The 22,885-nt window shown below is 43.0% G+C and overlaps 1 protein-coding gene across 3 annotated transcripts in view; it reads left to right on the plus strand.

The window, feature by feature from the left end:
* The window catches only part of TCOF1 (treacle ribosome biogenesis factor 1), a 312,533-nt gene that overhangs the window by 32,722 nt on the left and 256,926 nt on the right, over nucleotides 1-22,885 (plus strand). For all 3 annotated transcript variants that reach the window (XM_053718654.1, XM_053718656.1, XM_053718655.1), the window contains exons 5-7: nucleotides 11,214-11,391; nucleotides 13,204-13,286; nucleotides 13,785-13,931. In XM_053718654.1, coding sequence (XP_053574629.1) covers nucleotides 11,214-11,391; nucleotides 13,204-13,286; nucleotides 13,785-13,931 — 408 coding nt within the window. The remainder of the gene's footprint in view (nucleotides 1-11,213; nucleotides 11,392-13,203; nucleotides 13,287-13,784; nucleotides 13,932-22,885) is intronic.

Here is a 22,885-nt window from a genome sequence, read left to right on the forward strand (position 1 = left end):
GCCCCTTGCCCCAATCTTTGTACAATTCTTGTATAATTCTTTCTTAATGCCTCATTTATAAAACATGAACATATGTTGTTGTAGCAATGCACACTGCCCAGTGCAATTCACAGCCCAAGCTAATGTCACATGGCAATTAACAAAACATTAGAAGTAAGACATTGGATAACAGTACAACAAATTCAGGACTAAATTAACAACCTAAAAATATTTGCTCAATATACATATACATGTGCAGTGAATAGTGTGCAGATTGACAGGGAATATATTCACGTACCAACAGAGAGTTATAGGAGAGGAAAAAAACCCAGAGAGCAGTGAATAGTTTGCAGATTGACAGGGTCTCTATTCACATACCAAAAGAGAGTTACAGGAGAGGAAAAGACACCAGAGTGAAGTGAATAGAGTGCAGATTGACAGGGACTTTATTCACGTACCTGAAAGTAGAAGAGAGAGAATAGGGTTAGCTTGATGTAGTGTGCATTTCTTCAGCAGATGTCCATAGGCAGAATGTTGTCTTAATAAGCAGCACTGTGGTGAGTACGGAGTACAATTCTTGTGTATAATTCTTTCTTTATGCCTCACTTATAAAATGTTCACTTAAAAAATGTGAACATATGTTGTTGTAGCAATGCACACTGCCCAGTGCAAGCCAATGAAAATGGGCATACAAGTTCAGCTATCAATCAGCAGCTAGCTCCAAGCTCCTGAGCCTATCTAGATATACTTCTGAGCCTATCTATACAACAAAGTATATCAAGAGAGAGAAGCAAATTAGATAATAGAAGTAAATATGAAAGTTGTTTAAAATTGTATGCTCTAATTAAATCGGGAAAATTTTGGCTTTCATGTCCCTTTAAGCGTAACTATTAAAGTCATGGTTTTATAAACTGCTTGGTACAATAATGTGTATTTTTATTTGTTTAAAACTCGAGACACCCAGGATCTTGAGCAAACAGCCATTTATTTTTTGCTAATATTACATAGGGATTAGTGATGTAGCGAATAGTTCCCGGCGAACATAGCATGTTCGCGTTCGCCACGGCAGGCGAACATATGCAATGTTCGATCCGCCCCCTATTCGTCATCATTGAGTAATACTTTGACCCTGTACCTCACAGTCAGCAGGCACATTCTAGCCAATCAGCAGCAGACCCTCCCTCCCAGACCCTCCTACTTCCTGGACAGCATCCATTTTAGATTCATTCGGAAGCTGCATTGTTAGTGAGAGGAGGGACAGTGTAGCTGCTGCTGATTTAGTAGGGAAATCTATAGCTAGGCTAGTGTATTCAGTGTCCACTACAGTCCTGAAGGACTCATCTGATCTCTGCTGTAAGGACAGCACCCCAAAAAGCCCTTTTTAGGGCTGCTTTTTTTTTTTTTTTTTTTTTCCTGTGTAATCTAATTGCAGTTGCCTGCCTGCCAGCGTGTGTGTCAGGCTCACAGCGTATACTGTGCCCACTTGCCCAGTGCCACCACTCATATCTGGTGTAACAGTAGTGTAAATTTAAAAAAAAAAAACTTTTTGGACTGTGAAACATCAGTCTGCTTTTTTGTGTCAGGCTCACAGCGTATACTGTGCCCACTTGCCCAGTGCCACCACTCATCTTGTTTAATAGTAGTGTAAGTGTACATTTAAAAAAAAAATGACAGGCAGAGGCAGGCCACCCCGCAGGTGCCGTCGTGGTGCTGTGATTCCCTTTGGCCCTAGAATAATGCCCAGTGTTCAGAGGCCACGTACTATGAACTTGAAAAGTTCTGAGGACATAGTTGACAGGCTAACATAGGACACCCAATCTTATACAACTTCCGCTCGGAACCTTGACGCACCATCCTCCTCCAGCTTATCTACGGGCACCTCTCAAGTTACCACTCGCCCGCCTGCCGCCACCACCAACACTAGCACCACAGCCGCTTCACTTGATCTGTCAGAGGAGTTATTTACACATCAGTTTGAAGAAATGAGTGATGCGCAACCATCATTGACAGAGGATGTAGATAACAGTGATATGTCTCAGTCAGGCAGCATTACAGACATGGACGTACGCTGGGATGATGATGATGTTGTACCCGCTGCTGCTTCCTTTGTTGAGTTGTCAGATACAAGTGAAGCGGTTGATGATGATGATGCGTCCGTGGATGTCACGTGGGTGCCCGCTAGAAGAGAAGAAGAACAGGGGAAAAGTTCAGATGGGAAGACAGAGCGGAGGAAGAGACGAGTTGGAAGCAGGGGGAGGTCGTCGCAAGGAGCTAGTGGCACAGTCAGACAGCATGCATCGGCACCCAGGGTCAGACAGCACGCCAATCAACGCATGCTGTTGCCACCACCAGAATGCCGTCATCGCAGAGCTCAGCAGTGTGGCATTTTTTTGTGTGTGTCTGCCTCTGACAACAGCGATGCCATTTGCAACCTGTGCCAAAAGAAACTGAGTCGTGGGAAGTCCAACACCCACCTAGGTACAACTGCTTTGTGAAGGCACATGATCGCACATCACAAACGCCGATGGGATCAACACATGAGTAGAAGCAGCACACAAACTCAAAGCCGCCATCCTCCTCCTGGTCCAGCATCTTCAGCCACGTCAACCACTGCTGTCCTCCTTGCCCCCTCTCAACCATTCGCCACTCCGTCTCTCACCTTGAGCAGTTCCTGCTCATCAGTCCACAGTCAGGTGTCTGTCAAGGACATGTTTGAGCGTAAGAAGCCAATGTCATAAAGTCACCCCCTTGCCCGGCGTCTGACAGCTGGCTTGTCTGAACTCTTAGCCCGCCAGCTTTTACCATACAAGCTGGTGGAGTCTGAGGCGTTCAAAAAATTTGTAGCTATTGGGACACCGCAGTGGAAGGTACCCGGCCGAAATTTCTCTGCACAAAAGGCAATCCCCAACCTGTACTCGATTGTGCAAAAGGAAGTAATGGCATGTCTGGCACACAGTGTTGGGGCAAGGGTCCCTCTGACCACTGATACCTGGTCTGCAAAGCATGGTCAGGGCAGGTATATCACCTAAACTGCGCTTTGGGTAAACCTGCTGACGGCTGCCAAGCATGGAATGCGTGGCTCTGCAGAGGAGTTGGTGACACCGCCACGGCTTGCAGGCAGGCCTGCTGCCACCTCCTCTACTCCTCCTACTCCATCCTCTTCCATAACCTCCTTGGCTGAGTCCTCTTCTGCTGCTGCGTCTTGCTCCACATCAACGGCACCCCCCCCCCCCCAGCTCCCCAGGTACTATTCCACATACTTGATACGGCAGTGTCACGCCGTCTTGGGGTTCACTTGCCTGAAAGCAGAGAGTCACACCGGTCCAGCACTCCTGTCCGCCCTGAACGCACAGGTGGATCAGTGGCTGACTCAGCACCAACTGGAGATCGGCAAAGTGGTTTCTGACAACGGAAGAAATTTGGTGGCGGCATTGAATTTGGGCAAGTTGACACATGGGCCGTGCATGGCACATGTGTGTAATCTGATCGTACAATGCTTTGTGCATAAGTACCCAGGCTTACAGGACGTCCTGAAGCAGGTCAGGAAGGTGTGTGGCCATTTCAGGCTTTCCTACACGGCCATGGTGCACTTTTCAGATATCCAGCAGCGAAACAACATGCCAGTGAGGTGCTTGATTTGCGCCAGCCCAACACGTTGGAATTCAACACTCCTAATGTTCGACCGCCTGATCCAACAAGAAAAAGCCGTTAACGACTATTTGTATGACCGGGGTGCTAGGACAGCCTCTGCGGAGCTGGGAATTTTTTTGCCACGTTACTGGACGCTCATGCGCAATGCCTGTAGGCTCATGCGTCCTTTTGAGGAGGTGACAAACCTAGTCGGTCGCACCGAAGGCACCATCAGTGACATCATACCATTTGTTTTCTTCCTGGAGCGTGCCCTGCGAAGAGTGCTGGATCAGGCCGTAGATGAGTGTGAAGTGGAAGAGGAAGAGTTGTGGTCACCATCACCACCAGAAACAGTCTTATTGGCATCGCTTGCTGGACCAGCTGCAATGCTGGAAGAGGATTGTGAGGAAGAGGAGTCAGAGGAGGAATGTGGCTTTGAGGAGGAAGACCTACCACAACAGGCATCCCAGGGTGCTCGTTGTCACCTATCTGGTACCCGTGGTGTTGTACATGGCTGGGGGGAAGAAGATACCTTCAGTGAGATCACTAAGGACGAGGAATGGGACATGAGTAGCTCGGCATCCATCCTTGTGCAAATGGGGTCTTTCATGCTGTTGTGCCTGTTGAGTGACCCTCGTATAAAAAAGCTGAAGGAGAACGACCTGTACTGGATGTCCACGCTACTAGACCCCCGGTATAAGCATAAAGTGCCTGAAATGTTACCGAATTACTGCAAGTCGGAAAGGATGCAGCAGTTCCAAAAGAAATTAAAAAGTATGCTTTACACAGCGTATAAGGGTGATGTCACAGCACAACGGGAATCTAACAGGGGAAGAGGTGAAAGTAATCCTCCCACGACCACGCCGGCAAGGACAGGACGCTTTACAGACATGTTGTTGATGGAGGACATGCAGAGCTTTTTAAGTCCTACGCATCGCCACAGCCCTTCGGGGTCCACCCTCAGAGAACGACTCGACCGACAGGTAGCAGACTACCTCGCCTTAACTGCAGATATCGACACTCTGAGGAGCGATGAACCCCTTGACTACTGGGTGTGCAGGCTTGACCTGTGGCCTGAGCTATCCCAATTTGTGATAGTACTTCTGGCCTGCCCCGCTTCAAGTGTACTGTCAGACATTGACAGTGCAGCAGGAGGTATTGTCACTGAGAAGAGAAGTCACCTAGGTCAAAAAAGTCTAGATTACCTCACCTTTATTAAGATGAATAAGGGATGGATCCCGAAGGGTCTGACATTGGGCGATACATTCGACTAAAAAGGCTTGATGAGATGAGCTGCCTTAGGCTAAAAATGGTCCACACGCTGCAGTATTTTATCTCTGAATGCCGGATGACTTGCGTGACTTATCCGCCAACCAGGAGGAGGCAAAGAGCACCACAGCAAAGCTGTTAAGTATCCCTTCCCACAATCCCCAGTCATTAACTTTGCCTTTGGTGCAAGGAGGAGGTGAAGTTTAATATTTATTTCACTTCAATCAAGATTTTATTATTTTGAAAGCCAGAGTAGGTTTGCTCTGATATTTCCTTTCAAGATTGGGTCTAGCCATACTCCACATTAGTCTCTTCAGTAGGGCAGTGGTGGCTTTCAAGCAGTAAGGAACTTGTGAGGTGGGACTCACTGAGTTTTCCTAACATGTTGCTGCCCTAATATAGAAAGCCAGGGTAGGTTTACTCTGTTCCTTCTCTTTCTACCGGTCTCTGTAAGGAGTGGCATCCTCTCACATCGTGTAGGCTGTCCTCCTGCTGGATTGCATGTAAGTGCCTTTCTTCTAAATAAGGAGACTGTGCACTTATGACTGCTATGTCCCAGAGGAAGCTGCAGTATAATATATCCTTGGAAGGATATTTTTTAGCAGGATGCAGGCACTATTGCGACTAGGGGTTAATACTTTCTTGTGTGCTAGTATACCCTTAATTTTTTTATTTTTTTTATTGTGGCTCAATTACGTTCAAAGGCTTATCTGGGTAATCCCTTATGCATTGTGTATTATTCATTTGCAAATGAATGTTTATTTTTTATTAGGCTCCTTTTAGTTATATTGGGCTAGCTCTTTATTTCTCTATTCACATGCTGGTAATTACTGGTTAAATAGATGCGGGAGGTTTAGAGACCTTTATAGCAAATGTTGTCTCTTCTATCGTTCCTGCACAGTGCGCACACCAATTTCAATTGCGGAGGTTATCTGTTCTGAGTGAGCGCTCTGTTTCTAACTGCACGATTTCATCTATCCATCGCTTCCGTTTGTCACTGGGGGAGTGTCAACCAAGCGGTGCCATTGCTAAGCGACCTTTCAGGCTAAATCAGCATGAAGGAAAGTCTACGCTTGGCAATGTGGCTCCCTACAGAGTTTGTCAGTTTTTTCTGTTATGGTGTTCACCTCAGATGAGGTGCTGTGTGTTTTTTGCTTACGGATGCGTAGTTAGTTTAACCCTCCTCCTGCCATAAGATACTGAGACACATTACCTAAATGTACAGGATGACAGTAAAGAAGACCCTGTTTTCTCTGTCTCTTGATTAAATACCCCTTCTCAGGCTAAGCTAGACGGATGAGCTGGGGTTATTGAAGTAGCCTACCTGTTTAAATAATTAAAGTAATCAACTTTCATTTAAGATAACTTTTTTCGATTAAAGTGACAGTACATTTTTTATTGGTAATTTCCCAATCTGTTGTTGTGAGTCATGTCTGATAAGGAGCAGGAGACTGTTCTTTTGAAGACATGTCCGTTGTGTTCAGAGGTTGACATTGCCATTCCTATGTGTCTGTGCCTATGTTAAGCCTTAAGTTAAGGATTTAATAAATATGTTATTTAAGTTATATCAACTGTGGTTTAGTGGTGAACTTCCAGGAGCACCAATCCAGACTAGAAATATATGTGTATTGGCACTGGTGGACCAAATTGTGAATAAACATTTATGTCCCTCTTGTTTAAAACCTCATGTCCTTCAGGACAAATATTTAGTTTAACTAATGTCTGTGCATTTTAGTAATACAGATAAGTTGTTACATTCTGAGCCTCATGTCTCCCATGAGGATGCTGTTTAGGCAATGCCACAGCTTTCTCCTCACATGTCCCAAGCCTCTATGGCATCACATACAGTGCCCTGCGGTTCCTCTCAATCTCCTGGAGGAGGGCATTGGCCTACAGATTTTGTAGATCATGTATTCTCTGCGGTATTTGCGGATTTATCTGTTTTTTACTTGCCTACAGAGAAAACGCAAGAGGACATTTAAAAATTGAATATAGTAAGGTTTCTGCTCCACATTCTGCTACACAGGTCGTTCTCTTTCCCAAGTCTAGTGAGGAGGGTTCGCCGGTAGTTTCTGAGGGTGAACTCTGATTCTGAAGTCATCTCCTTCAGGTGTATGCTTGAACACCTTGTGTATTGTAAGAGGTTTTGACTACTTGGACGACATTGATAACCCTGTCCTTTATAGGATTTGCCTGTCGCTGATTCCATTAAAATGCACAATGCCTTAAGTAGAAGGGAGTTTTGTTCTGCTATGGCTCTGAGATCTTCGATCCCTATGGAGGATAGTTGTCCTTTACGGATCCATGGATAAGAAGCTGGAAGTAAATTGATCACTAGAGCAATTTCTTGTCTTCTTAGACTTGCTGTACTAGCCTGCAGGGCGTTGTGGCTGAAATCTTGGTCAGCTGAGTAGCCTACCTGTGGTTTGGTGGCACAGCCTAGTTTTTTTTTTTAACACTGCAGATGCAAGTTCAATATCTAATTTGACCAAGACATGTAACATCTGGGTTCATGTTTGGATTATATTTAATGTTTCCTCCAAGTCCAAGCTTCTGGTGCTTCCTTACAAGGGTAAAACCTTGTTTGGACCTGATCTGGTAGAATTAACTTCTGCCTTTACGGTTGGTAAAGGGTCTTTTCTACGACACGTCAAATGGATAGACTAGAGGAAAGTCTTCCTTTCTCTTTGTCTGCAGGGGACAGTATTCCAACCTGTCTTGGTCCAGGGGGTAGCCATCTAAGATTTCCTCCCTGGAGCAGAACTTCTTTCTTCAGTTTCTGCAGTCTAGGGATGTTAAGAGGCTTTTTTAACTGGGTTCAGGATCTTCCTCTTTGGGAGTGATAGTTCCAGTTCCAGTCAGGGAACGGCATCTAGGTATTTTCTCAGAGTACTGTCATTCTCCTTTGTTTCAAGTGTTTCAAGTGGGTCTGTTCATGACGAACATAGACCTGAAGGATGTGTATATTCTTGTTCCCATTACCCAGGATCTTCTCTAGTTTCTGAGATTCGTCATCCTAGAAAGACTCTCTTAGGTCTTGGGATATTGCAAGGGTTTCCTCCTGGACAATATATGGTTCAGGCGTCATCCTTCCTTCGAGCAAAGCTCTTTCAGGAGATCCTGTCTCTTCTACATTCCCATGGATGGTAAGTGAATCTGAGAGAAGAGTTCCCTTGTTCCATCTATGTGGTGAATGTTTTAGGGTCCTTAAGGGACTTCTCTCCGTGAGAGAGGTCTTCTTTCTACCTCGCTCTACAGTCTACTGTTCGACCCACAGCTAGCTGTAGTGGTTTTGGTAGAAAGCTTAGCCATTTTGTAACCAGAGGGTTTGGAGTTTGCATCCAGCTGCAACTGATTTTCCTTTCTCTTTTCAATGGTTCAATGTATGGAGGTAATTGGTCTGAATGGGCGTCATCCTTTTTTTCTCGAGTTCCTCTGAGAGCTCTGCAATTATGCATGGAAACCAGCCTGCTGGGCTGGGGAGCAGACTGGAACTCTTTATAGGCTAAGGGCTTGACCTTAGTTGTCCTTAGCCTGGTTTATCAGGTTCCAGTTGGACAATATCACCTCAGTGGTTTACTTGATAAATTTATTTATTTCCGGATATGGTGAGTCCACTAGTGTAAAGTGCATTGTTTAACAGATGTTATCTGCTGAATCCAATTGGGGAAAGAGATGTGGCAGGGTTATGCTTCAGACATTACAAGGTGCTTTTTCAGCTCTAAGAATGAGAAAAGCCACAATGTTTTAAAGGGACATGAAACCCAATTTCTTCTTTCATGATTTAGATAGAACATACAATTTAAAACAACTTTCCATTTACTTCTATTATCAAATTTGCTTCACTCTCTTGGTATCCATTGTTGAAGGAGCAGCAATGCTCAACAGGGAGCTAACTGAACAAATTGCGCAAGCCATTGAGAAGGGGCATATTTGAGCAGTCACAAATCAGCAGTTAGCTCCCAATAATGCACTGCAGCTGCTTATCCTACCTAGGTATGAATTTTAGCAATGGATAACAAGAGAGCAAATAAATCTATATAATAGAAGGAAATAATAAAGTTGTTTAAAACTACCTGCCCTATCTAAATCCTGAAAGTTTATTTTTTACTTTACTGTACCTTTTTAAGAGCTAAATTAGATGAAAGGGGGACAAAATCCTATATATTAAAAGGCCAAGTGTGTTTGTCCGAAATTGTCATGCGCAGTAGAGACAGCACAAGGACAAACACACCTGGCTTTTGAGTCCCTAGCTGATCTGCGGCAGAAGTGGGCGTGGCTGGATGGGAATGGCCATGAAGGGGGCGTGGCTGGGCACAGTTGCACGATAGAAGGGAGAGAGATAGGAGGGGAGAGCTCAAAAGAGAGGGGGGAGAGAGAACAGAAGAGGGTGAATAGAGAGAGAGAGAGCAGAAGAGGGGGGATAGAGAGAGGGAGAGAGAGACGGCAAAAGAGAGAGGGAGAGCGAGACGGCAAAAGAGAGAGGGGGAGAGAGACGGCAAAAGAGAGAGGGGGAGAGAGACAGCAAAAGAGAGGGGGGAGAGACAGCAAAAGAGAGGGGGGAGAGACAGCAAAAGAGAGGGGGGGAGACAGCAAAAGAGAGGGGGGGAGAGAGACAGCAAAAGAGAGGGGGGGGGAGAGAGACAGCAAAAGAGAGGGGGGGGAGAGAGACGGCAAAAGAGAGGGGGGGGGGAGAGAGACAGCAAAAGAGAGGGGGGGGGGAGAGAGACGGCAAAAGAGAGGGGGGGGAGAGAGACGGCAAAAGAGAGAGGGGGAGAGAGACGGCAAAAGAGAGAGGGGGAGAGAGACGGCAAAAGAGAGAGGGGGAGAGAGACGGCAAAAGAGAGAGGGGGAGAGAGACGGCAAAAGAGAGAGGGGGAGAGAGACGGCAAAAGAGAGAGGGGGAGAGAGACAGCAAAAGAGAGAGGGGGAGAGAGCAAAAGAGAGAGGGGGAGAGAGCAAAAGAGAGAGGGGGAGAGAGCAAAAGAGAGAGGGGGAGAGAGCAAAAGAGAGAGGGGGAGAGAGCAAAAGAGAGAGGGGGAGAGAGCAAAAGAGAGAGGGGGAGAGAGCAAAAGAGAGAGGGGGGGAGAGACAGCAAAAGAGAGAGGGGGGGAGAGACAGCAAAAGAGAGAGGGGGGGAGAGACAGCAAAAGAGAGAGGGGGGGAGAGACAGCAAAAGAGAGAGAGGGGGAGAGAGAGCGCGAAAGAGAGGGGGGAGAGAGAGCTCAAAAGAGAGGGGAGAGAGAGAGCTCAAAAGAGAGGGGAGAGAGAGAGCTCAAAAGAGAGGGGGGAGAGAGAGCTCAAAAGAGAGGGGGGAGAGAGAGCTCAAAAGAGAGGGGGGAGAGAGAGCTCAAAAGAGAGGGGGGAGAGAGAGCTCAAAAGAGAGGGGGGAGAGAGAGCTCAAAAGAGAGGGGGGAGCGAGAGCGCAAAAGACAGGGGGAACGAGAGCGCAAAAAAGATGGGGGGGAGGGAGAGAGCACAAAAGAGAGGGGGAGAGAGAGAGCGCAAAAGAGAGGGGGGGAGAGCGCAAAAGAGAGAGGGGGAGAGAGAGCTCAAAAGAGAGGGGGAGAGAGAGAGCAATAGAGAGGGGACGAGAGAGAGAGCAAAAGAGAGAGGGAGGGAGAGAGCGCAAGGAGTGGGACCACTGTACTGCGAAAAATAGCCCGTGTGAACAGGCTTTAGGACTAGTATATAATAAAAGTATACAGCAAAGTTATTTTACTATGCATAAACATTTTATATTACAAATTCAAGGTTTAAACAAGCTACCTTAAAGGGACAGTAAACACAGTACTCTGGAGGAAGTGCATTCAACTTTTCTATATTGCTTTCATAACCAGTTTAAATTCTTTCAGGTTGTCATCAATCATACCTCATGCAAATACTTGTAAGATCTAGGTGTTGTGTGCTACAGAAGAATTGTACATTTTTTTTTTGCAAAATTTAATCTGATAAATTTCCCATTTAAAGATGTGCTGAACTTGTATTTTAGACAAGGCTTGACAAATTCAAGAACCCAGGGAGTCACGGCACCTAGAATCTTACTTCAGGCACGTAACTTTTTTCAGATATTTTGTATATATATCCACAATCTGCTTTAAAGCTCTTCTCTAAGAAAAATAAATGCAATACCTGTAAATCATGACAGTGTAAGCTGCAAGCAGTTTGTTAGATGAATCCAGCAAATTTTACATATTTGACGTATTATGTATGTGGGTCAGCTAAAGAGATACATACTTTGTGATTAGTAGTATGCATTCATATATACCTAGTTATTTATGGAGTTGTAATTAAATATATTTATATGGTGGGGTTATGCCTTATTGTTTTTGTAGGCCAAGGTGTCCAATGCAAAAACAAAAAATGTGAATTCTGTGAAAACCTCTGCATCTAAAGCAAAAATCTTACCTGAAATCGCCTCCAAACTTGCTACTGTGTCTGAGAGTAGTGAGTCATCTGATAGTGAGGAGGAGACTGCATCAAAAGTCGCCCCACCAGCTGTATCTTCTGCAGGTAAGCCTGTGCTATGTCTACATTTAATAGTTGTAAACCTTATTACAAGAATAAATAATTACATAGCGACTAGTGTCTCTCTCTCCTTACCAAGGAATTATAGAATCAGTATGAATAAACACCATTTCAACATCTTCTTGAGAAATTGATGCAGCTATATATCAGTGTCTGTGTGTGTGTATGTATGTATGTATGTATGTATGTATATATATATATATATATATATATATATATATATATATATGTGTGTGTGTATATATATATATATATATATATATATATATATATGTGTATATATATATATGTATATGTGTATATATATATATGTGTGTGTATATATATATATACATACATACATACATACATACATACATACATACATACATACATATATATATATACAGGTGGCCCTCGTTTTACAACGGTTAAATTTACACCGTTTCAGAATAACAACCTTTTTTTCCAGTCATGTGACTGCTATTGAAAAGCATTGAGAAGCAGTGCATTTATTAAAATAGCCAGTAGATGGAGCTGTCCGCTTGTGTTGCAGCAAAGCCAAGTAAGCTGAAATTAATCAGTTTAACCAGTCCTGAGCTATCAATCCGATTTCAAAGGAACAAGATTTTCCTGTCTATAACTCAGTCCAGATTGGAATGCATAGAAAGAACTGTTTGTAGAAAAATGCAAGTAAAGTCTGCGTTGTGTGATTATTTTATTAGGTTTATAATGCTGTTTAGCAAATGTTTTTGCTCATTTAACTTAGTTTAATTATATATTCTGTGTTGTGTGATTATTTTAATAGGTTTATAATGCTGTCTAGCATTTAAAGTCTTCATTTCACAGCTTTAAAAATAATGTATTAGGTGTTACTTATGACAATTTTGAAAGGGGCCTGGAACCTAACTCCCTCACTTCCCATTGACTTACATTATAAACTAGGTTTCAATTTACAACGGTTTCGATTTACAACCATTCCTTCTGGAACCTAACCCCGGCGTAAACTGAGGGCTACCTGTGTGTGTGTGTATGTGTATGTGTATATATATATATATATATATATATATATATATATATATATATATATATATATATATATATATATATATATATATATATATATATATATATATATATATATATATATTATATATATGTATTAGTAAATTTCCGTAGTATAGGTAAACCCTCCCCTCCTGCAATGGATTGCCCACTTGTCTAACTTTTTCCCTCCCACGGTACCACCACACCCGCTACAGACAGTCACGCTATCTGTGTCAGCAATCTGTTTTTACATAATAATGGAGCGCAGTCAGCGATCCCTTACTAAATAAAGACAGATGCCTTTTCTACAGTCTCTACTGTCTAAGCTGACCGGGGGATGCGCCAAAGTGTTGGATGGACGTACTATGTTGACACAGTACGATGGGCAAAGTAGTATGTGACGTACCTACGCCCATTTGGTTTAAAAGGTTAAACAAATAATATAAAAATATTTAATAGCTTTAGTTGCTGTGCAGGCTACTTCTTAACTAAAAAATGTTTTCCCCCCTCCTGAGAGCTCTTTTAAGTTGCGAACTCAAAGCACACATATTTTAGGGCCACATTGTTAGTTCTGCTTTTTCTCTCACTCTCCATGTAGATTTCAGTTTGCGGCTTCTTGCTGCTTGCTGAGTTTCATAATAATTCTACAGCTCTATATAGAAATACCTATCTCTCTCTGGCTCTCCTAAAAAAATAAGTTGCTAGTGTTTAACTATAAATTAGTTTGAGCTTCATAAGATGCTTATGGTGTATTTTTTTCGCGCTTTTCAGCAACCACAAAACCGCCTCTAAAAACGGCAGAGAGCTCTGATATCTCATCAAGTTCCGATTCTGAAATGGAGACTGCTAAACAAGTAAGCATAACAACAAAAGCAAGTCATTTTTGTGTTAGTTTTGCTTCTTGCTAGTGCAGTTAATTATTTTATCATTTGTTGTTAAAGGTAAAACAGTAGAATTGTCCTTGAACTGTGCAAGCATGTGTGCGTTCCCCCATCCCCCCCCCCCCCACCACAAAAAGGACATTAGTTTGACATTGCAATAATATATGTGCTAAAACGTTTCCATTACACTTGCATTATCTATTTTGTCCAGTTTGTTCCTTTCTATGAGCACAGGAGTGTGCACGTGTCATCACTATTTGGTAGCAGTGTCTGTAACAATGTTATGCACACTGCTGAGCCTATCTTACTATGCTCTTATGAAAAGGAAAGTTTAAGCAAAATAAATTACTTCAGTAATATTTTTTTATTTTAAACCTGTATGCGCTATCCGAATCAAGACTGTTTTTACTTCCATGTTGCTTGTTGACTATACATTATTCCATATATTAGCTTTCTCTGCTTTGTTTCTAGCCAATAATTCCAACTCCAAAAGCAGCAACCCCATCAAACGCCCTGACGGTAAAAGGAAAAATGCAGCCTGCAAAAGCACCTGTCAGACCTGATGAGAGCAGCTCAGAGACCAACATATCTGACAGTGAGGAGGAAGCAGTGAAAAAGGTACAAAGTGCAGGTATTATTCTGATGGATAGACACAAAAGAAAAATGGGAAGAGTCCCATTCTAGAATACACTTGTAGCACTCATTATAGGCATAGGGTTTAAATAATATTCAAGCTTAGAAATGATCAACAAAAGGAATCACAAGGTCTCAGGCCTAAATAAAACATAACTTTTATTTGGAACACATAAAAATAAGAGTTTTAAAATTAAGGGATGTGCAACTTAAAAACAATTGCTCACACTAGGGTGATATAGTACCTATATGTCACAAATTATGGTTCAAGAGGTTCAAATGAATATATGTTATATGTGAACCTAACTGGATCTCTAGGTATATTGGATCCAAGTCACATATAAGCTGTACTAAATAGAAAGTAATAACACTTATGAACCTCGTGGATTGTGAGAGTCTGTGGACTATTTGTACAGGTAACTAATATCAGTAAGATTAGTTCATTACAGAAAGGTATTTAAAGATCAGTATATATGTTGGACATACTGAGGTATCCTCAAAGGTAATAGTGATTAGAATGTTGGCTGTGTACTTGGGTATCACATTGTAGTGTGTTGGTGCATACTTAGATATGCCAACGTAACTTGGCCTTAGGGTGGCTTTATAAATACTGATAGCTAGGGTTATGAGTTACTACCATTACACTCGTAACAACATGAGAACACGATTGTGCTTGGATATTCTATGTCAGTGTGGTTAGTGTAAACAGTGATTTCCAGCAGAGCCTAAAACTCTGAAGGTTGCTGGAATGATGGATTTATTCCACTTAACCGTTCAAATACTAAGAACAAGATTCCACTTGGATGTCACATTGCAATGTGATTGATCCAAAATCTAATATTACAGTGTTCTCCTAAATCCTGTTTTTTTTTTTTTTTTTTTTTTTTTTTTTTAAATATTTTTTATTGAGGTATTCAAAATAGGCATACAAACAGTATAAATATGCAAAAAGAAAAGATGTCATATAGTTAGTAGCTACATAATATCCAAGGAAAAATATGCAATCCGACTTAGCTTAACAACATTGAGGTAAACCTTCTATATAATTCGTTAGTAAAATATTACACAGTCAGAGACATCAAAGTTAATAAGTAGTGCCTATACATAAGGGAACCTTCCCTAACCAACAAAAAAGGTCGCTCATGGACCTAAAACAAGGGAACATATAGGAAGGTAGGGGTAGGTAAGGTAAAATAGAGAGACCACTCTTGGGTCCCAGTAATATAACCTCGAGTTTTATCAGTTAGGTAGCAAACTCTAATAGATGGGTTCCATATTATGGTGTTATGTAAAGTATGAGGGAATGCTAAGGAAATGGTGAAAAGAGCGGTATATGGAAGAGAAACCGCGTATTTAGTTCCCCTATGGCTAGGGGACATATTATAGAGAGGGGGGGGGAGGTGGAATAATGAATACGGTGGGTAGAGTATATGCCAAGGGGAGCTGTTAGGGTGAAAGGTGTCGATTATATACTAATGCTATATTGGGGGGTAGACCGAGTGGAGCTGTAAAGAAAACAGGGTGAGTAAATGGGTTATAGTCTCAGCTGGCTAATGTTAGAGATCAGACCCGCTGACCTGAATAGATTAGGTGAGTCAATGTTATGGTACTAAAGGTAAATACAGTGGGGGTAGATAGGTTGTGGCATAATCGAGGAGAACCACACATATGGTCCTCCTGAACTGTAAGATTCAATCTGTCTGCGAAAGGGGAGAGAAAAGTAGTGAATCCTTCAGAATGGTGGGATATAAGTATTTCTTTACATCTAGGGGAAAAAGATTTGCTAGGGAGACTGTACCACTGAAAAAAAGATTAGCCTAAGCTACTAAATATAGACCTCATTGAGTTATGGGGGGATCAAAATCATTGTGGAGCAGAATTAAAGATCGGTAAGAGTTTTAGGTCTGGGAGCTAGTCTTATGAAATGTAGAATGATAAGTTAATCTTTGTGGAAGAGCTAAAAGTTGTGCAAGTCGTTTTGAGACCTTAAGATAATATATGATATCGGGGAAATATAACTGCATATTTACAGCAGCCTAAACAGTTTAAAACAAAAGTGCAATCATAATAACACTGTTTCCATGAAGATATGGAATAGAGGCATAAACCAGCTTTTATGGTAGTAACATTTCATAATAACCTCGTCAATTGGATATGGGCCCTATATCCAACAACGGGCCAGTACGCTAAAAAGTAGGGGTCTACCATGTCGCAAAGCCACACATATCACTTGGAAACAAGATGATGAGGCATTGAAAATAGTGAAAGTTTAGCTGCGCAACAATATATTAATCTTATGTGCTAACAAATCTGTGAGGAACAAATTAACCTTTTTCAGTGTGGAAATTAGCAGAGGTGGCTATAAGTTAGTTACCCCTTTCTCCAACATAGGTGTGTCCGGTCCACGGCGTCATCCTTACTTGTGGGATATTCTCTTCCCCAACAGGAAATGGCAAAGAGCCCAGCAAAGCTGGTCACATGATCCCTCCTAGGCTCCGCCTACCCCAGTCATTCTCTTTGCCGTTGTACAGGCAACATCTCCACGGAGATGGCTTAGAGTTTTTTAGTGTTTAACTGTAGTTTTTATTATTCAATCAAGAGTTTGTTATTTTAAAATAGTGCTGGTATGTACTATTTACTCAGAAACAGAAAAGAGATGAAGATTTCTGTTTGTATGAGGAAAATGATTTTAGCACCGTAACTAAAATCCATGGCTGTTCCACACAGGACTGTTGAGAGCAATTAACTTCAGTTGGGGGAACAGTGTGCAGTCTCTTACTGCTTGAGGTATGACACATTCTAACAAGACGATGTAATGCTGGAAGCTGTCATTTTCCCTATGGGATCCGGTAAGCCATGTTTATTAAGATAGTAAATAAGGGCTTCACAAGGGCTTATTAAGACTGTAGACTTTTTCTGGGCTAAATCGATTCATTATTAACACATATTTAGCCTTGAGGAATCATTTATTCTGGGTATTTTGATATGATTATATCGGCAGGCACTGTTTTAGACACTTTATTCTTTAGGGGCTTTCCCTAATCATAGTCAGAGCCTCATTTTCGCGCCGGTATGGCGCACTTGTTTTTGAGGACAGCATGGCATGCAGCTGCATGTGTGTGGAGCTCTGATACATAGAAAAGTCTTTCTGAAGGCATCATTTGGTATCGTATTCCCCTTTGGGCTTGGTTGGGTCTCAGCAAAGCAGATTCCAGGGACTGTAAAGGGGTTAAATATAAAAACGGCTCCGGTTCCGTTATTTTAAGGGTTAAAGCTTCCAAATTTGGTGTGCAATACTTTTAAGGCTTTAAGACACTGTGGTGAAATTTTGGTGAATTTTGAACAATTCCTTCATACTTTTTCGCAATTGCAATAATAAAGTGTGTTTAGTTTAAAATTTAAAGTGACAGTAACGGTTTTATTTTAAAACGTTTTTTGTGCTTTGTTATCAAGTTTATGCCTGTTTAACATGTCTGAACTACCAGATAGATTGTGTTCTGACTGTGGGGAAACCAAGGTTCCTTCTCATTTAACTATATGTATTTTATGTCATAAAAAATTTTTAGTAAAAATGATGCCCAAGATGATTCCTCAAGTGAGGGGAGTAAGCATGGTACTGCATCATCCCCTCCTTCGTCTACACCAGTCTTGCCCATACAGGAGGCCCCTAGTACATCTAGTGTGCCAATACTCCTTACTATGCAACATTTAACGGCTGTAATGGATAATTCTATCAAAAACATTTTAGCCAATATGCCCACTTATCAGCGAAAGCGCGACTGCTCTGTTTTAGAAAATTCTGTAGAGCATGAGAACGCTGATGATATGGTTTCTGAAGGGCCCCTACACCAGTCTGAGGGGGCCAGGGAGGTTTTGTCTGAGGGAGAAATTTCAGATTCAGGAAACATTTCTCAACAAGCTGAACCTGATGTGATTACTTTTAAATTTAAGTTGGAACATCTCTGCGCTCTGCTTAAGGAGGTGTTATCCAATTTGGATGATTGTGATTATCTGGTCATTCCAGAACCACTATGTAAAATGGAAAAGTTCTTAGAGGCCCCGGGGCCCCCCGAAGCTTTTCCTATATCCAAGCGGGTGGCGTACATTGTTAGTAAAGAATGGGACAGGCCCGGTATACCTTTAGTACCTCCCCCCATATTTATAAAATTGTTTTCCTATAGTCGACCCCAGAAAGGACTGATGGCAGACAGTCCCCAAGGTCGAGGGGGCGGTTTCTACTCTACACAAGCGCGCCACTATACCCATAGAAGATAGTTGTGCTTTCCAAGATCCTATGGATAAAAAATTAGAAGGTCTGCTAAAGATGTTTGTTCAGCAAGGTTCCCTTCTACAACCAATTGCATGCATTGTCCCTGTCACTGCAGCCGCGTGTTTCTAGTTTGATGAGCTAGGAAAGGCGATTATTAGTAATTCTTCTTCTTATGAGGAGATTATGGACAGAATTCGTGCTCTTAAATTGGCTAATTCTTTCACCCTAGACGCCACCTTGCAATTGGCTAGGTTAGCGGCGAAAAAATTCTGGGTTTGCTATTGTGGCGCAGAGCGCTTTGGTTAAAATCTTGGGCAGCGGATGCGTCTTCCAAGAACAAATTGCTTGACATTCCTTTCAAGGGGAAAACACTCTTTGGCCCTGACTTGAAAGAGATTATCTCTGATATCACTGGGGGCAAGGGCCACGCCCTTCCTCAGGATAGGTCTTTTCAAGACCAAAAATAAACCTAAGTTTCGTCCCTTTCGCAGAAACGGATCAGCCCCAAGGGCTACGTCCTCTAAGCAGGAAGGTAATACTTCTCAAGCCAATCCAGCCTGGAGACCTATGCAAGGCTGGAGCAAAGGAAAGCAGGCCAGGAAACCTGCCACTGCTACCAAGACAGCATGAAATGCGGGCCCCCGATCCGGGACCGGATCTGGTGGGGGGCAGACTCTCTCTCTTCGCTCAGGCTTGGGAAAGAGATGTTCTGGATCCTTGGGCGCTAGAAATAGTCTCCCAAGGTTATTCTCTGGAGTTCAAGGGGCTTCCTCCAAGGGGGAGGTTCCACAGGTCTCAGTTGTCTTCAGACCACATAAGAAGACAGGCATTCTTACATTGGGTAGAAGACCTGCTAAAAATGGGAGTGATTCATCCTGTTCCATTAGGAGAACAAGGGATGGGGTTCTACTCCAATCTGTTCATAGTTCCCAAAAAAGAGGGAACGTTCAGACCAATCTTAGATCTCAAGATCTTGAACAAGTTTCTCAAGGTTCCATCGTTCAAGATGGAAACCATTCGAACACTTCTTCCTTCCATCCAGGAAGGTCAATTCATGACCAAGGTGGATTTCAAGGATGCGTATCTACATATTCCTATCCACAAGGAACATCATCGGTTCCTAAGGTTTGCATTCCTGGACAAGCATTTCCAGTTCGTGGCATTTTCTTTCGGATTAGCCACTGCTCCTAGGATTTTCTCATAGGTACTAGGGTCCCTTCTGGCGGTGCTAAGACCAAGGGGCATTGCTGTAGTACCTTACTTGGACGACATTCTGATTCGAGCGTCGTCCCTTCCTCAAGTAAAGGCTCACACGGACATTGTCCTGGCCTTTCTCAGATCTCACGGATGGAAAGTGAACGTGGAAAAGAGTTCTCTATCTCCGTCAACGAGGGTTCCCTTCTTGGGAACTATAATAGACTCCTTAGAAATGAGGATTTTTCTGACAGAAGCCAGAAAAACAAAACTTCTAGACTCTTGTCGGATACTTCATTCCGTTCCTCTTCCTTCCATAGCGCAGTGCATGGAAGTGATAGGTTTGATGGTAGCGGCAATGGACATAGTTCCTTTTGTGCGCATTCATCTAAGACCATTACAACTGTTCATGCTCAGTCAGTGGAATGGGGACTATTCAGACTTGTCTCCGAAGATACAAGCAAATCAGAGAACCAGAGACTCATTCCGTTGGTGGCTGTCCCTGGACAACCTGTCACAAGGGATGACCTTCCGCAGACCAGAGTGGGTCATTGTCACGACCGACGCCAGTCTGATGGGCTGGGGCGCGGTCTGGGGATCCCTGAAAGCTCAGGGTCTTTGGTCTCGGGTAGAATCTCTTCTACCGATAAATATTGGAACTGAGAGCGATATTCAATGCTCTCAAAGCTTGGCCTCAGCTAGCGAGGGCCAAGTTCATACATCAACCATCAGGGGGGAACAAGGAGTTCCCTAGCGATGGAAGAAGTGACCAAAATCATTCTATGGGCGGAGTCTCACTCCTGCCACCTGTCTGCTATCCACATCCCAGGAGTGGAAAATTGGGAAGCGGATTTTCTGAGTCGTCAGACATTGCATCCGGGGGAGTGGGAACTCCATCCGGAAATCTTTGCCCAAGTCACTCAACCGTGGGGCATTCCAGACATGGATCTGATGGCCTCTCGTCAGAACTTCAGAGTTCCTTACTACGGGTACAGATCCAGGGATCCCAAGGCGGCTCTAGTGGATGCACTAGTAGCACCTTGGACCTTCAAACTAGCTTATGTGTTCCCGCCGTTTCCTCTCATCCCCAGGCTGGTAGCCAGGATCAATCAGGAGAGGGCGTCGGTGATTTGGATAGCTCCTGCGTGGCCACGCAGGACTTGGTATGCAGATCTGGTGAATATGTCATCGGCTCCACCATGGAAGCTACCTTCGAGAGACCTTCTTGTTCTAGGTCCGTTCGACCCACTCCAGCTGACTGCTTGGAGATTGAACGCTTGATCTTATCAAAGCGAGGGTTCTCAGATTCTGTTATTAATACTCTTGTTCAGGCCTGAAAGCCTGTAACCAGAAAAATTACCACATAATTTGGTATATCTGTTGGTGTGAATCTGCAGGATTCCCTTGGGACAAGGTTAAGATTCCTAAGAGTCTATCCTTCCTTCGAGAAGGATTGGAAAAAGGATTATCTGCAAGTTCCTTGATGGGACAGATTTCTGCCTTGTCTGTGTTACTTCACAAAAAGCTGGCAGCTGTGCCAGATGTTCTAGCCTTTGTTCAGGCTCTGGTTAGAATCAAGCCTGTTTACAAAATTTTGACTCCTCCTTGGAGTCTCAACCTAGTTCTTTCAGTTCTTCAGGGGGTTCCGTTTGAACCCTTACATTCCGTTGATATTAAGTTATTATCTTGGAAAGTTTTGTTTTTGGTTGCAATTTCTTCTGCTAGAAGAGTTTCAGAATTATCTGCTCTGCAGTGTTCTTCTCCTTATCTGGTGTTCCATGCAGATAAGGTGGTTTTGCGTACTAAACCTGGTTTTCTTCCAAAAGTTGTTTCTAACAAAAACATTAACCAGGAGATAGTTGTGCCTTCTTTGTGTCCTAATCCAGTTTCAAAGAAGGAACGTTTGTTGCACAACTTGGATGTAGTTCGTGCTCTCAAATTTTACTTAGCAGCTACTAAGGATTTCAGACAAACCTTGTCTTTGTTTGTTGTTTATTCTGGTAAACGGAGAGGTCAAAGAGCAACTTCTACCTCTCTCTCCTTCTGGATTAAAAGCATTATCCGATTGGCTTATGAGACTGCCGGACGGCAGCCTCCTGAAAGAATCACAGCTCACTCCACTAGGGCTGTGGCTTCCACATGGGCCTTCAAGAACGAGGCTTCTGTTGATCAGATATGTAAGGCAGCGACTTGGTCTTCACTGCACACTTTTTCTAAATTTTACAAATTTGATACTTTTGCTTCTTCTGAGGCTATTTTTGGGAGAAAGGTTTTGCAAGCCGTGGTGCCTTCCATTTAGGTGACCTGATTTGCTCCCTCCCTTCATCCGTGTCCTAAAGCTTTGGTATTGGTTCCCACAAGTAAGGATGACGCCGTGGACCGGACACACCTATGTTGGAGAAAACAGAATTTATGTTTACCTGATAAATTACTTTCTCCAACGGTGTGTCCGGTCCACGGCCCGCCCTGGTTTTTTTTTTTTAATCAGGTCTGATAATTTATTTTCTTTAACTACAGTCACCACGGTAACATATGGTTTCTCCTATGCAAATATTCCTCCTTAACGTCGGTCGAATGACTGGGGTAGGCGGAGCCTAGGAGGGATCATGTGACCAGCTTTGCTGGGCTCTTTGCCATTTCCTGTTGGGGAAGAGAATATCCCACAAGTAAGGATGACGCCGTGGACCGGACACACCGTTGGAGAAAGTAATTTATCAGGTAAACATAAATTCTGTTTTCCTTTATATATAATAGATGGGCTGCTATCAGTTTCTCAACATTTCTATAAAATCTTAAGGCTTGCTTGGTATAAGGTTTTAACTATTTAACTAAACATTACAGAGATAAAATGAACATTGTTAACTAGGGCAACCTCGGTCAAGACAGCCACAACAGTTTGACATTGGTTCAGTATAAGCAGCTATGCAGGCAAGACAAATGTATAGTTTAGTTATGTCGGTAAAATACTTAAATGTGCAGTCACAGAAGAATATTCTTTACCCCACGGAAGGAGTAATATAGTCTCAAGACTTGTCACCTTCCATTGTTATTATACTTGCTGTAGTCCGCTGTGGAAGAGAGATAGAGTAGTCCCTGCTCTGTTGCAAAACTATAACAGCTTGACCCGCATGAAATGAAGATCCCACAGTGACACCATAGCCACACGGGGTCTGTGTCAACAAGGAAGATCATAGTGGAGAGTTATATTCAGAGGTAGAGGGGAAAAAGAGTCTGCATAGCCGTAATTGTTCCAATCGCTAGAGAGCCGTGTGTAGATCACTAGGTGCTGCTACTCTCCAGTCGCATAAGAAGATCTACCCCACTCCGGTTTTAAACATAGATATGCGGGGATTAAAAGATACACTTGAATGTTCTGAGGGACTCCCAGTTAGACTGTGTCCGACAGTGGTAGCAGTTTGCTTGAACTCAAACACTCTTGTACCCACTCCACGGAGTAAAGGGAGAACTCCACCAA

Source organism: Bombina bombina, chromosome 6 (genome assembly GCF_027579735.1).
Source record: "Bombina bombina isolate aBomBom1 chromosome 6, aBomBom1.pri, whole genome shotgun sequence".
Classification (NCBI taxonomy): domain Eukaryota; kingdom Metazoa; phylum Chordata; class Amphibia; order Anura; family Bombinatoridae; genus Bombina; species Bombina bombina.